Consider the following 15,713-nt stretch of genomic DNA (forward strand, 5'->3'; position numbering starts at 1 on the left):
TACTACTTGAGCCACAGCACCACTTCTGTTTTTTTGAATTTTTTTTTCCTGTATATAAGGTACTGAGGAATCAAAACCCAGGAATTCATGCATGCTAGGTAAGCATTGTACCACTAAGTCACATTCTCAAACCCCAGATGAAATTTTTTTAATTAAAAAAGAAAGGTATCTTCAGTAGTGTAGAAAGGAATTTTAGCTGGGCTTGGTGACTCATGCCTTAATCCTAGCTACTCAGGAGGCTGAGATCTGTGGAATGCAATTCAAAGCCAGCCCGGGTATTAAAGTCTGTGAGACTCTTATCTCCTTTTAATCACTGTGGGCTCAAGGAGTAGAGAAGTAGCCTAGAGTTCAAGCTCCACAACAATAACAACACAAAAGGAATTTTAATGTGTCAATTTATGAGAACAGTGCATCGTGGTCAATGCTATCACTACCAATGTTTCCTCTTCTGGGGAATTTTGCTGTGTTCAGACACTTTTTTTTGCCCTTTCAAAAAATATTTCCCCAAATTAGCTTATATTAGTTATATGTGCATTTCATTGTTACATCTCTACATTTTTATACTGTATTCCAGTCAATTTCATCCACCTGTTACCTTTTCCCTTCCTTTTTTTTTTTTGCCAGTCCTAGCTGTACTCGGGGCCTGAACAATATCCTTGGGCTTTCTAAAGGCTAGAGCTCTCCACTTGAGCCACAGCATCTTTTCCGGCTTTTTCTGTATGTATGTGGTACCAAGGAATCAAACCCAGGTCTTCGTGCATGCTAGGCAAACACTCTACCATGCCACTAGGCCAAACTCCCGGCTCCCGTCCCTTTTTTAAAACTTTTTTATTTTTGGTCGTGGGGCTTGGTCTCTGGACCTGGGCACCGTCCCTGAGCTCTTCAGCTCAAAGCTAGCACTCTACCCCTTGTGCCACAGTGCCACTTCCAATAACTTTTAAGACAAGGTCTCACTAGTAGGCAAGGCTGGCTATGAATTTATTTATGAAATCCAGGCTTGTCTTCAATACTCCTGGCTATGTCTTACAAGTGCTGGGACTATGCTTAGTTCCATAAACACAAAATTCTCAAGAGCCTAAAAAGGCTGAGTAAGTAGATGTTATCTTTGTTAATTCCATTCAAAGAAAAAAAACTTGCCTGTGCTGGTGGCTCCTACATGTAATCCTTCTCAGGAGTTTGATATATCTGAGAATCCTGGTTTGGGCAGGAAAGTCTGTGAGTCTCTTTATGTCTAGTTAATGCTCAGAAAACTCCAAGTGGCTCAAAGTGGTAGAGTGCTAGTCTTGAGTGATAAAGCTCAGGCACAGTACCCAGGTCCTGAAATCAAACCCCACTACTGACCAAAAAAATTTTTTTGAAAACACGGCCCTCAGCTTTTTTTTCTCAAGGCAAGCACTCTACCAGTTGAGCCACAGTACCATTTCCGGCTTTTTTGTGTTTATGTGATACTGAGGAATGGAACCCAGGGCTTCATGCATGCTAGGCAAGCACTCTATCACTAGGCCACATTCCCAGCCCCTTTAATTAATTTTGGCAGCAGTACTGGAGTTTGAGTGTTGCACTTACTAAGCAAGTATATTCCATAAGCCCCTTTGAGCATTATTTATTTTAGGGATAAGTTTTTACTTTATGCCTAGGCTTCAATTCTTCTATTTGTGTTTTCCTTTGTCATCAGGATGAGAGAGGTCTGCCACTGTACCCAGCCATTGGTTGAGATGGAGTCTCAAGAATTTTCACATCTAGACTCGTTTTAAACCTTGTGAAACCCATATATCTGCCTTTGAAGTAGCTAAGACCTCAGCCAGTATGGGGTTCAGCTTGAACTCAAGAGCTCAGCTTTTGCACTCATGGCTAGCACTCTATTATTTGAGCCATGTCTCTATTTCCAACTTATTGCTGATTAGTTGGATAAGCATTGCTCAACTTTGTCTGCCCAGGCTAGTTGGCTTCACACCATGATCCTAAGATCTCAGCTTCCTGAGTAGCATGAGCCACTTGTGCCCAGCATGGGAAAAAACAATGATTCCTTGAAGAAGTAATTTAACAATGTATCTCACCTATCTACAGCTTTTTAAATTTCTCTTATTTGAATCAAACAGGGTATAAAATACACTAAGACAAGCTAGGTAGGTGGCTCAAGTCTTTAATCCTGGCTACTCAGGAGGCTGAGATCTGAGGATCAAGGTTCAAAACCAGCCCAGACACAAAAGGACCTGAGACTCTTATTTCCAATTAATGGGAAGTGGGGCTTGGCTCATGGGTAGCCTTGAGCTAAAGAGCTCAGGGACAATGCCCAGGCAGAGTTCAAGCCCCATGACCCGCCAAAACCAAAACAAAAACAATAAGACCATTTTCAAAGGTACGTAATAAGATAAAAAGGTGTCTTGAATGTGTAACAATCAGCAGAAGAATTTAACTTGGTTATGTGTGATTAAATGCAGAAAGTATTGTTGCAAAAATATGTAATATCACAACTCTCTTACAAACTTCATACAAAGATGAGGTAGAAAATAAGGCTTTGAGAACAAGGTACCACCAGGTTCAATAGATCGAAGTTTAACAGAGAAGTTCAAGCAATACAACTTTATAAGTCTAGCAAATACGAGTATTGCACCCCATAAAGACTCAACAAATCCTGTTCAAGTCATCCAAGATCGAATGCTCAAAATTACTGTGTTTTGGGGTTTTTTGGTGGTACTAGACACTTGAACTCATTCTTGCTAGGCGAGCATTCTACCATCTGAGTTCTTCTTTGCCTTAGTCTCCACCACCATCACCATGCCCCCATCCTGGGGCTTGAACTCAGACCTGGGCACTGTCTTTGAACTTTTTTGCTCATGGCTAGCTGTCTACCACTTTAGCTTAAGCTCTACTTCTGGCTTTCCTTGGACAATTGCCTATGGTGGCTTTGAACAGTGAGCCTCAGATCTCAGCCTCCTGAGTAGCTAGGATTATAGGCATGAGTCACTGGCACCTGGCTTTACGATTGTACCCCCCACCCCGCCCTTTGGTCAGTCCTGGGGCTTGAACTCTAGGCCTGGGCACAGTCCCAGAGCTCTTCAGCTCAAGGCTTCCGCCCTACCCCTTGAGCCAAAGCACCACTTCTGATTTTCTAGTGATTAATTGGAGATAAGAGTCTCTTGTTCTTTAGTGTCCAGTCTGGCTTTGACTCATGATCCTTAGATCTCAACCTCCTGAGTAGCTAGGATTACAGGCCTGAGCCACCTCACCCAGCTTTTTGTTTTGTTTTGTTATTGATGGGTTGTGAGGCCTGAACTCAGGGCTTAGGAACTGTCCCTGAGCCTCTTTGTGCTCAAGGTTAGCGTTCTAACACTTGAGTCACAGTGCTACTTCTGGTTTTGGAGTGGTAAATTGGAGGTAAGAGTCTCACAGGGACTTTTCTGCCCAGGCTAGCTTAGAACAGAGATCCTCCAATCTCAGACTCTGGAGTAGCTAGGATTACAGGTATGAGTCAGCAGTGCCCAGCTAGTCATTTTTTCAGATAGTTTCACGTTTTTACTTAGGGCCTGCCATAATGCTGGAATTACAGAAGCAAATTATCCTACCTGGCTTTTGAGTTGTGAGCCTTTCAATTTCTTCCTTTCAAGTAGCAGAGATTATAGATATGAAACACAGAATCTAGCCTTGGAATTCTTTAACATGCCTAAACTGTCCTATTTATCCTAAATACTAATTTTCCTCTTCTAAAGTCACTCTAAGCAATCAATGTGATGAACTAGTTGCATCCACGTTTCTTTTCCAGCACAATAAAAAGAAAAAAGTGTAATTCATTTCTCAATTCTTCAATATACAACATTGGAGTTTTTGCTAGTTAAGATAACATTTAATTTTATAGTGTTCTCAAGATTTATCTTCCTTCCAATATACACTCAATAGCAAAATGACTTCCTGATCAAAAAAACTGCAGCCAAGAAAATATGAACCGTTACATTCAGGGGTTAAAAGGACAATAGTATATAACAACTGTTTAAAGTTTAAGATATTCAGAAAAAAGGAAAAATGGAAACAAAACTCCTGGCAGTCCATAGCTTAATTACCAAATTAAATAAAATTCAGAAAGTGTTCAAATCAACAAATGTTATATAAGATTTATAAAATACACAATCCCTTCTTTAAACATATTGGGATAGTACTGGGAGAGTGGCAAAGAGAATAAATGTCAGAGGAGTTTTACCACAGGGGAAAAAAATCAATTGAGATCTTAAAAGATTGGCAGACGCAGACAAACGCAGACACGTACGCACGCACGTGTAGCAGTCAAGTCTTTTGGCATACTCGGCTGAAACAAACTATAGTTTTTCTTTCTTAGCAAGTAATTAATCCTCACCTGCTTATGTGCATGATCATATGAGTTGATGTGATTATCAAATTCTTGATGTTTCTGGTACTGTTTATCACAGAGTTCACAGTAGAAGTTGGCTCTGAGGTCTTCCAAGGCTTTGGCAATTGCCTTTTCTTTATCAACATAATCCTGTAAGAATCATAAAATAAAAACAAATGAATAAACTTTTTAAAATATAATTTTTATAGCTGGGTACATATATAAAAGGCAGCTTATGCCTGTAGTCCTAACTACTCAATAAGCTGAGCTAGATGGATTCACTTCAAAACTAGCTCAGGGGCTGGGAGTTTGGCCTAGTGGTAGAGTGTTTGTCTAGCATTCATGAAGACCGGGGTTCAATTTCTCAGTATCACCTACTTAGAAAAAATCCGGAAGTGGTACTGAGGCTCAAGTGGTAGTGCTCTAGCCTTGAGAAACTCCAAGAACAGTGCTCAGGCCCTGAGCTCAAGCCCAGGACTGGCAATAAATAAATAAATAATCCTTCCCCCGCACCCCCCCGCAAATAACTAGCTCAGGAAGAAAAGTCTGTAAGGTAAGATCTCCAAAAATTTAACTGTCCAAAGGGCGTCTGACATAGTGGTAGAGTGCTAGCGTAGCATGCACAAAGACCCGGGTTCAATTCCTCAGTACCACATACATAGAAAAGCCAGAAGTAGTGCTGTGGCTCAAGCAGTAGAGCTCTAACCTTCAGGAAAGCCCAAGGACAGTGCCCTGGCCCCGAGTTCAAGCCCCAGGACTAGCAGACAAACAAACAAACAAACAAACAAACAAAAACTATCCTGTCAGTACAACATGATGTGTTTCCACAAAAATACTTTTTACCAAATTTACTAGGTGGGTATTCAGAACTGCCAAGTAATTCTTGTTTTGTTTTTGTGCCAATCCTAAGGTTTGAACTCAGGGTCTATGTACTGCCCCTGAACATCTTCTTGCTCAAGCTTTATATTCTACCACTTTAGCCACAGCTTCATTTCTGGCTTTCTTGTTGGTGGCTATGGGGCTTGAATTCTGAGCCTGGCCACTGTCCCTGAGCTCTTCAGTTCAAGAGCTGCGCTCTACCACTTGAGCCATCACACCACTTCCAGCTTTTTCTATGCATTCAGTACTGAGGAATTGAACCCAGGGCTTTGTGCATGCTAAGAGAGCACTCTACCACTAGGCCATGCTCCCAGCCACCCCCCTCCCTTTTTTTAAGCCAGTCCTGAGGCTTGAGCTCAGGGCCTGAGTACTGTCTTTCCAACAGACTTATAAACTAGGTATTATTACCTTATTTTATTTTTATTTTTACAAAGGCAATAGGAAAGTAACTAAAACCATAGATGAGACCAATTACTATTAAACACCAAATTTAAGCCAATGGTACCACTTAAAAGATCCTTTTCAAGTTGGGTGTGGTGGCTCATGCCTATAGTCCTTGCTACTCAGGAGGCTGGGATCTGAGGATAGTCAGCCCAGGCACTAAAGCCATCCCAGGCACTGAAGTCCGAGAAACTCATGTCCAATTCACCACTAGAAAACCAGAAGTGACTCTGTGGCTCAATGGGTAGGGCGGTAGCCCTGAGCTAAAGAACTCAGGAACAATACCCAGGCCCAGAACTAGGGCTAGGGCTATAGCCTTGAGCTGAAGAGCTGAGGGACAGTGCCCAGGCCCAGAGTTCAAGCACCAAGACAACTAAAAAAATCCTTTCCACCAAAACAATATCACTTTTTCAATGTGCAAATCCTCCACCAAAGAATGAGTTTAAGTACCTTATACTTTTGTCTCAACTCTTCTGTATCTTCTTTTTCTACTTCTAGGACACGGCGTCGTTCGGTAGCATCTTCAGCATAATCAAGCTTGATAAAAACATACATTTAGTTTATTTCCTAAAGTACCCAAGATTAGCAATGTAAAAGTCATTTGCACAAACACAATATTATTTGAAAACAAAAAACTTGTATGTTTTGCTCAGCTACTTCTTACTTTATCTTCATCTCAGAAAGATAACAGCAAATAAAATAGTTCCTAATCCTTTATTGCTGATGGTTTCCAAAAGACACAATTTGTTGATAATACACTTCAGGTGAAGGTTCAATGCCAAAGAATTAGGAATGGATAAAGTATTATAAGCAATAAAACTCTGGTATTAAAGATGATGCTATATATAACTTTACATAAGTAAAAGCTTCTATCACAGCAAGTATTTTAAGCATTGAGCAACACTGCCTGCTTTACTATATAGCCCTAGATAAACCACTGGACTTTGTATCACATAAAATAAGGCTATTTACTTATACCCTACATGCCTCAAAAGTAGCACTAAATGAAATATAGTATATGTTTGTATAGTAGAAAATTAACACACATTTGTAGTACATGGAGGTTTCATTGTATTTCCATATATACAATATGCGTTTAGAACAAATTCATGTCTTCCACTGTATTTTTCATTCTTTCATTTCAAACAGCAGATGATGGATTCACTTTGTGGTTAGAAAATGTATTTGTAGCTGTCCCAAAATACTAAAATTAAATTCTACCTCATAAATGTATTCCTGAATTGGTATTTGAATTTCAAGTTAATGTAATTTTAAAATATCCATAAAATGAATGAGTTACTAAGATTCACTTACCTCCATCTCCATGCGACCCATGCCCATGACATCATACTTGACAACGATTGGAATGGGATCTGTTCTCCCTGTAACAGGAACACAGAATCAAGGTGAGACACAAGCTTAGCCAACAGCTCACTTTACACATTAGGTTTGGGTGGTTAGAGATCTTGCCTTGGAGTGCAGAGACCAGAAAGCTACAGTGAACCAAACACAAGCCATTCTCACAGCTTACAGCCAATCCTTCCTTTCCTAGGTTAAACCCAGCTAGCCACTTTGACTTTCCAGTTGGAGAGAACTTCACCAAATTAAATAAGAAGCATTCTAAGCAATGGCACCAGCAAGTATGAAATTAAAAATTTTCGAAGTTCCTTTTAAAAAAGATTGTCAAATTAACTTCCCACCAAAAAATCACTTCAGTATGTCTGCCCACTGATGACTTCCCTCAAACACTTAAAACTGGTAGTAAATATCTCTGCTGACATGATTAAAAAGTACACTTATAAATGTGATTTAGAGAACTATAATTACAAATTAGTGAGTCAAATTTGTTTTCAAAAGATGCTTCATAGTTAAATAGGTCTATGAACTTTTTAAATAAAACGCTAGTTAGTTGCCCTTAGGGACAAATAGTTGCAATTTGGTGCCAAGGTTTCATTTAACAGAGGGGATTTAACATGGGCAGTAGTAATTGGTAAGCTGTGAAAAGGACTAGTTGCGAAGAAAATTGACTTTAAACTAATTGATCTATGCTGGAGATTTTTTAAATAAATATATTTTTTATCCACTCATAACCAGCCAAACAAAGCAAAATGGGGCAGACAAGCACTTTACTACCACAGCTGTTTTACATCACAACTTGCGCTGTTCATTGTGATGTAAGCCCACTGAAAAGAGGACTTACCTTATCTGCTGTACACCTTTAGTGAAAAAGCACAATGTTTACTTCCCTCATCATTTCACTCAGGCTGGTGTAAACAATTGTTTTTTGTTGTTGTTGTTATACACACATATATATTATACCTTTGGGCTAAAAAACTGAATTTCATCAAGCAAATTCCCTAGTCTGAGAAAGTTTTTTGTTTGATAGCTCTGGGGTTTTAATTTAGGGTCTTGTACTTGTTATGCAGGCACTTGACCATGCAGCCAGGCTCTGCTATTCCCCATCACTGAAATTTTAAAAATAACAAATTCCATGGTATTGACTTGTATGAGCCCTGCATGAAAAGAAATCCTTTTCAAAATGACCAGCAACCACTTATATCCAGAGTTGCTTTATATTTGTGAGATTAATTTCTATCTTTAAAATATAGTGAAGAACACTGAAAAATTTACTTTTCAATACCCCCTTATTGCTTTCATACAATACAGAGGTAGGAATTATCCTAGTTTTTTTTTTTTTAAAACAAACTCTAATACAGTATTTTAGGCCAGAAAGAAAAGGAGCTTAAAAAAAACTTTTTAAATATAGCCTTCTTTTAGATACTATCAAAGACTGCTAGCAAAACAAATTGACAATGCATTTCTACATTTTGCCCAATGGTATAATAAATAAGCAGTGACTGCAATCTTAGCAAAAGGACCAAATTAAAGACAAGTTATAAAAATGACTTCCTAGGTGCAATATCACTTTCATAACGTCTCAATCAGGGATTTACTGGCAAAAAAACAAAGTCTAATGAAATAATTGAAAAGAAACATCAAAAATTTTGGAATCTTTTTTATCTGTAAGAATTTGTTTTGTAAGAATCGAAAAGGATTTGGCACAATTTCATTACCTCTGTAAACCCCTGAGTTTATAAACTCTGCATTAGTACTTTTGCCTTCTAAGGCAGTCAAAGTTTGTTTTAATTTACTTATAAATTGCAGTAGCAAGTGCTAGTGCCCATTACATTGGGGAGGGGAAATCAAGTTTTTGACAGTATTAGAATATTTAACTGATTTTTTGGCAGTTTTAACATGAACAGATACATCTCTTCTTAACATTATCCTTTAATGAACAAGGATCAGACAAATTGCATAAGGAAAGGAAAGGAAAATGAAAAAGACCAAGCAGAAGGATGAAGGCTACAACAGAGAAAGTAAGCCTAACATATTGGTGCACTGATGACAAAAGGAGTAATTCAGTCTGAAAATAAAAATTACCACTGCTAAGTTTACCATCACCACAACAAGTCCAGGATCATATTGCTGTAAAAAAGAAACACCATTTGTTAGGCAGAAACCATCAGGGTGGGAAACAGGCCTTCTAGCAGGCAGATAGGATAGTGTAAAGTACCAAATGAGCTTTGCCCCTCCCCCAATTTCAGCTGAGGACATAGGAAGGACATTTTGTACTCTAACAGCTGTTTTCATACTTGTTGGACCAGGGTGTGAGATTTTTCTACTGCTACTTGAGAACATGACCAATCACTCCAATAATGCAGGGGCTGTGGTGTCAATTTAAAGGGAGAGAACTACACTACCTCATCAGAATTTTCGTTGCTTAAAGAAGGTTGTGCATTTGACTTCTGATATGAATAAATAAAACTTGTTAAACAGTTCTCGTCAGATCTTCCTTTTAAGTTTCTTTCTACTAAATGAAGATTATTACCCAGACTTGGGTTGGATTCCTTGGTACCACATTCACAGAAAAAGCTGAAGGGTACTGTGGCTTAAGTGATAGAGCACTGGCCTTGATGAAAGCCTAAAGACAGTGCCCAGGCCTTGAGTCCAAGCCCCAGGACCAAACCAAAACAAACCAAAACAAAAAAACAACTTGTAAACAAACAAACAAAAACCTAAAAATAATTTAAAAGTTAGAAGGGGCGTGGTGGCTCATGTCTACAATCCTAGCTACTCAGGAGGCAGATATCTGAGGATCAAGGTTCAAAGCCAGCCTGGGTATGAAAGACCATGAGACTCTTATCTCCAATTAACCACAAGAAAACTGGAAATGGCGCTGTGGCTCAAGGGGTAGGGCAGTAGCCTTTAGCTGTAGAGTTCAAGGACAGCACCCAGGCCCAGAATTCAAGCCCCACAAGTCACAATCACACACACACACACACACGCAGAGTCACCCCACAAATTAAAAATTTAGCTTTCAAGGCAATGTGAAGATGACAATAACTGCCTGAACCAAGTAGCAATTTTTCAACATTATTAAAGGAACTATACTCTATACACTACCTTTAGAATCACATTAAAATATGATTGGAAAAAAGAAAAATATGGGGCTACAAAACAAAGAAAAATCAGACACAATACAAATCATATATGAAGAGGCTGCATTTTTAAATCTTCATTACTTGTTTACAATGCATGATAAATACTCTCATAAAGAACATTACTTAGAATATCAGATGGCAGGGCAGGCCTCATGCCTATAATAATACTTGGGAAGCTGAAACTGAGAATACTGTTTGAGGCTATTTGAGGCTTTCAGGGTACAAAAGTTCAAAAGACCTCCCCCTTTTTTTTGGGGGGGGACAGTCCTGGGGTTTGAACTCAGGGACTGGGCACTATCCTTGGGCTTTCTCCAGGATAGAGGTCTGTCACTTGAGCCACAGAACCACTTCAGCCTTTGCTATGTATGTGGTACTGAGGAATCGAACCTGGGTTTTGTACATGCTAGGCAAGCACTCTACCACTAGGCCAAACTCCCAGCCCCCAAGAGAACCTTTTTAATGGAGAGCTTAGACAAGATAATGCACACATAATATTATCTGCAATGATGGGAAGCCTAAAATGGGTAGTCTAAGGCCAAACATAGGCACATGTCAAGAAAGAAATGAGAGTGTCTTAAAAATAGCACAAAAAGGGGCTGGAGGTATATAGCTCAGTAGTAAGATAATTTTCTTGGCAAGTGTGAGGTCCTGGGTTCAAACCCCAGTACTACCAAAATAAAATAAACATTTTGATAACCAATTTGGAGCAATGAGGGTTTTTTGTGTGTGCTTGTTTTGTCAGACTTGGTTTGAACTCAGAGCCTGGGCACTGTTCTTGGGCTTTTCTCAAAGCTAGCGCTCTACCCTTGTGCCACAGCACCCTTCCTGGCTTTTTTTGTGTATGTGGTACCAAGGAATCGAACTCAGGGCTTCGTGCATGCTACGCTGAGTACTCTACTACTAGCCCACACTCCCAGCCCCAAGAACTTCTTAAATAACCAACTAAATCCAGATTCTCCATTTCTTGATTTAAAGTGACAGGTGCCATTTGAAGTACTGAGTAACTAGGAACATTTTTATTGTTCATTTCACCACAAAAGAAGCTGCTTCAAAACACAAAACACTCTTCTTAAAAGAGATTAGAAGCCAGGTGCCCAGGTACCAAAGTTCAATCCCTAGGACAGCCACACAGTTTATACACACATACATATACATAAGTGATATATAAGGTGATACACAAAACTGGCCCCAAACTGAATCTATTTTTCTTTTTGTAAAAACACTGTGTGTGAAGAATAGAAGAAAACATTAAAAGGAAATCATAACTTGGTAATAAGCCAAAGAACCTTCTAAAAGGATTACCACATTGACTGGTTAAAACAGGTAGAAGAATACATGCTATAGTTTATTTCTGGTGCTTTTCCTCCATAAAGATTCATTCAACATAAATGTACATTAGAAATACTTGAGTTCCTAACACACACCAGGCTCTCTTCTAGAAACAGAACACATAGCAGTTATAGGAGAAAGTATTGTGCCTTCTGAATTACATAATTCAGAGAAATAATCTAATCACCTTGAACTTCTGGTATGATAAGGGAAGCAAAGAGAACATTTCTGGAGTTAATGTGTAATTACTTTAAAAAGTTTTAAATTATCTTAAGTTTCTAAAGATCAACCCAAATAACGTGGAAGTAAATACAAAAGCTAACAAAAAATTCAAAATCTACTGCTAAAGGACCTAAACTCATAAAGGATAAGATGTTGACTCAACATACATACACACTGACATACAGACACACACACGTGTATGTGTGTGTGTGTGTGTGTGTGTGTGTATTTTTGTTTTTTGGCTGGGGCTTGAACTCAAGAGTCTTAGCACTGTTTCTAAGCTTTTTGTTCAAGGCTAGCATTCTACCACTTGTGCCATAAAATGACTTCTGCTTTTTTCTGTCTGTGGTGTACTGAGGAATCAAACCCAAGGCTTCATGAATGTTAGGCAAGTACTGTATCACTAAGCCACATTCCCAGCCCTCCATATACTTCTTATTTTAAGAAATTCAAATACATGTGAGAAAATGAAAGGTACTACAAAATCAAGAAGGTAAACTTTGTAAACAAAAATACCCTCTATTTCCAAACCTAGGTTTTACTTTTCAACTATTTCCTGAAAATTAGTCTTCAATGGAATAAAAACAATCAGAATCATTTATACATTTCTCTTATTATTACCATATGATATTGTCTACTCAATATCACTAGAAACACAGAATACATTTTATTAGTCCCTTTAGAAAATAACTGGGCTAGCCACGCACGGTGGCTCACGCACAGTGGCTCATGGTAGCTTAGCTACTTAGGAGGCTGAGATCTGAAGACCAAGGTTCAAAGCCAGCCAGAACACAAACAGACCTGAGACTCTTTATCTCCAATTAACCTCTAGAAAACAGGAAGTGGGTTTGGCTCAAGGGTAGGACAGTAACCTTGAGTTGAAGAGCTCAAGGACAGCATCCAGGCTGAATTAAAGACCCATGACCCACAAGAAAGAAGAAAGGAGGAGGAGGAGGAGGAGAAGAAGGAGAAGAAGAAGATGGAGGAGAAGGAGGAGAAGGAGAAGGAGGAGGAGGAGGAGGAGGAGGAGGAGGAGGAGGAGGAGGAGGAGGAGAAGAAGGAGAAGAAGAAGGAGGAGAAGAAAAAGGAGAAGGAGGAGGAAGAGGAGGAGGAGGAGGAGGAGGAGGAGTAATGGGCTTACACCATTATAGGCTCACGCCTATAATCCTAGCTACTCAGAAGGCTGAGATCTAAGGATCACAGTTCAAAGCCAGCTCAGGCACTAAAGTTCATGAGACTCCAATTAACCACTAGAAAAACTCGGAGTGACACTATGGTAACCCTTGAGCTGAAGAGCTCAGGGACAGCACCCAGGTCCAGAGTTCCAAGTGCCCGGACCAACTGGAGAGAGAGAGAAAAAAAAAGCCAGGAGTGACGGCTCACACCTGTAATCCTAGCTACTCAGAAGGCTGAGATCTTAGGATCAAGGTTCAAAGCCAGCCAGGACACAAAAGGACCTGAGACTCTTATCTCCAATTAAATTCTAGAAAACAGGAAGTGGACATAAAGCTCAAGTGTTAGAGCACTAACTTTGAGTGAAGAAGCTAAGTCCCCAGGCCCTGAATTCAAACCTCAGAAGCATAATACATACACAAAAATGATTCCAAGGTTCATGCCCCCTCCTTCACTTCATAAACAGGGGAATATTAGAATCATCTCCTTCATGTAGAATCACATGAGTCATTAGCCTGTCTGTGGTCTTTCAACATTAGGTAGCATGCCTTCTAGGCAGACTAGCTTCACTTCAGGGGCCTAAGCAGCTGTCACTTGGGGGTGTAGCTGCAAGTATAGTAGTCATGCTGGGTGTGTCAGCCTGCTCTGGACTATGAGGCTTCTACACAGACGACCCTGAACAGGACACGGAACTTGGTGACCTAAAATGAAGGCCTAGATGAAGCAGGCCAATCAAATTCTGAGTAAGCAGCAGGGCCAAGAGGACTGGCTGAGCACTGGATAGCACAGTCCTAAGAACAGGGACATTAAAATCTGAATCTTTGCCCAATCCAAACAAAAACAAAACCTCTAAGTGAAAATTAATCACTTCCTAGTGTATGTAGTACATGCATAAGCACATAAATGTGGGTTAAATAAATAAGCTACAATGTGTGTGTGTGTGGCTCTTCTTCCCCCATTTTCTTTCCATATTGGGGTTTGAAATTAAGGCCTCATGTGTGCTAGACAGGTCCTCTTCTTTCTACTAAGCCATGCCTCCAGCATGTTATTTTGTGCTGGTAAGGTCTTGCCTATTGCCTGGGCACTTGCCTCAACAGCAATCCACATATTTTAACTCAATCCTTCCATTCTCAGCCTCTCAAGTAGCTAGGATTACAGGAGTAAACTACAGGAACCTGGTGTGGATCTCTTTTCTGTTTGTATGTATGCAGAATATCTCCCAATTACAACATTCCAAAAGAAAATTGAGTGACAATCTGGAACTCAATAGAACTAATATACGTCTATCATTCATTGAAGATGTGAAAAATTAGCAGCTATTTTAGTTTCATGATCCAAAAATAAAAGAGTAAGAATGGCTTAGTTAATAATCTATATAGTTTACTTCTAGTTTAAAGTATGAAGGATAGAACACACTTTTGTTCTGTGCATGTTGGTCAGTCCTACAACATTGTAATTATCAAGAATTCCAGTGTCCTCCTAAAAGTTGTACGTATTATAGGCAAGTGTTCCACATCTACATTGAGAATTTACTATTTCAAGATTATTATAAGCAGGGCACGGTGGCCCTGCTTATAACTCTCGCCCCTCTAAATTTTTTTAAGCCATCCTTTTATTTCCAATTTGGGCATTAAAAATAAATATGATGATGGCCTAGTGGTAGAGTGCTTGTCTAGCATGCACAAAGACCTGGGTTCAATTCCTTGGTACCACATACTTAGAAAAGGCTGGAAGTGGTGCTGAGGCTCAAGTGCTAAAACTCTAGCCTTCTGAAAAATCCAAGGACAGTGCTCAGGCCCTGAGTTCAAGCCCAGGACTGGCAAAAAAAAAAAATAAATAAATATGATAAAATGAAAGATACTCAAAACAGACCTGGGACAGGCCAGAAGTATGGCCTAGTGGTAGAGTGCTTGCCTAGCATGCATGAAGACTTGGGTTCAATTCCTTGGTACGACATGCACAGAAAAGGCTGGAAGTGGTGCTGTGGCTCAAGTGGTAGAGTGTTGGGGACCGACTGTGGGGTCAATGACCTTGGACCTACACAACTGTATACACAAGGAAGTAACTCTTATCAGGATAACTTTAAGCAATGTCAATCAGTTCTTACCAGGATGACTTTAAGCAATGTTAATCCTTTCTCATTTACCCTATATGTGACTTGTTTACTATTTTGTATGAATGTAGCCTCTGGCAGTTCCCTAGTTTTAAGAGTATTTAACGTCGGAACTTAAAATAAACAGGACAGCCTTAGGCGGCAGTCTGGAGCTCACAACCTTCCTGGACTGCTGACTTGGGCTGTAGTCCTCCCGAACTCCATCTGTTTGTCTCTCTTTTAATTTTTCCTAGTCCTTGCCCCTATTTCAGGAATCCCAATCTGCGAACCCTGGTTTGATGCCGGCTGGCCCCGGCAGTAGAGCATTAGCCTTGAGAAAGCCCAAAGACACAGAGCCCAAGCCCTGACTTAAAGCCCCAGGACTGGGGCTATTAATTAAAACCCATTTCCAGATGGAGATTATCTAAGATCAATAAAAGTATTATTCAAATATTCTTCCCATGTATCAATCAAATCAGTGACTGAGTTTGAAAAGCAACTGACAAAAGTAGCCAAAATAATAAATTTAAGGAAGCAAAATTTTTAGCAAGACCTTCTTCAAATTAAACATATAATACAGATTATCTAAAGAAAATAAAAGGCTGTAGCAGGAGAATCATTTGTTCAAGACCAGTCATTGTGGTTCTTCCACATTATTCAAAATACTACTAGTGAATTTATGGGAATGATAAAGAGGCTGAGACCTGAGGACTGAGGTTCCAAACCAGCCTGG

At 39.6% G+C, this 15,713-nt stretch overlaps 1 protein-coding gene across 4 annotated transcripts in view; it reads right to left on the reverse strand.

The window, feature by feature from the left end:
• Positions 1 to 15,713, reverse strand: part of Gpatch8 (G-patch domain containing 8) — a 74,393-nt gene that overhangs the window by 26,841 nt on the left and 31,839 nt on the right. For 3 of the 4 annotated variants that reach the window (XM_090350035.1, XM_090350037.1, XM_090350038.1), the window contains 3 exons: positions 6,977 to 7,044; positions 6,113 to 6,199; positions 4,349 to 4,492 (listed from right to left, as the gene is read on the reverse strand). In XM_090350035.1, coding sequence (XP_090206161.1) covers positions 4,349 to 4,492; positions 6,113 to 6,199; positions 6,977 to 7,044 — 299 coding nt within the window. Of the gene's footprint in view, positions 1 to 4,348; positions 4,493 to 6,112; positions 6,200 to 6,976; positions 7,045 to 9,103; positions 9,149 to 15,713 lie in introns of all 4 variants that reach the window. The other variant, XM_090350036.1, reaches the window with a different exon arrangement.

Source organism: Megascapheus bottae, chromosome 17, assembly GCF_031878675.1.
Source record: "Megascapheus bottae isolate mThoBot1 chromosome 17, mThoBot2.hap1, whole genome shotgun sequence".
In the NCBI taxonomy this organism is placed as follows: domain Eukaryota; kingdom Metazoa; phylum Chordata; class Mammalia; order Rodentia; family Geomyidae; genus Megascapheus; species Megascapheus bottae.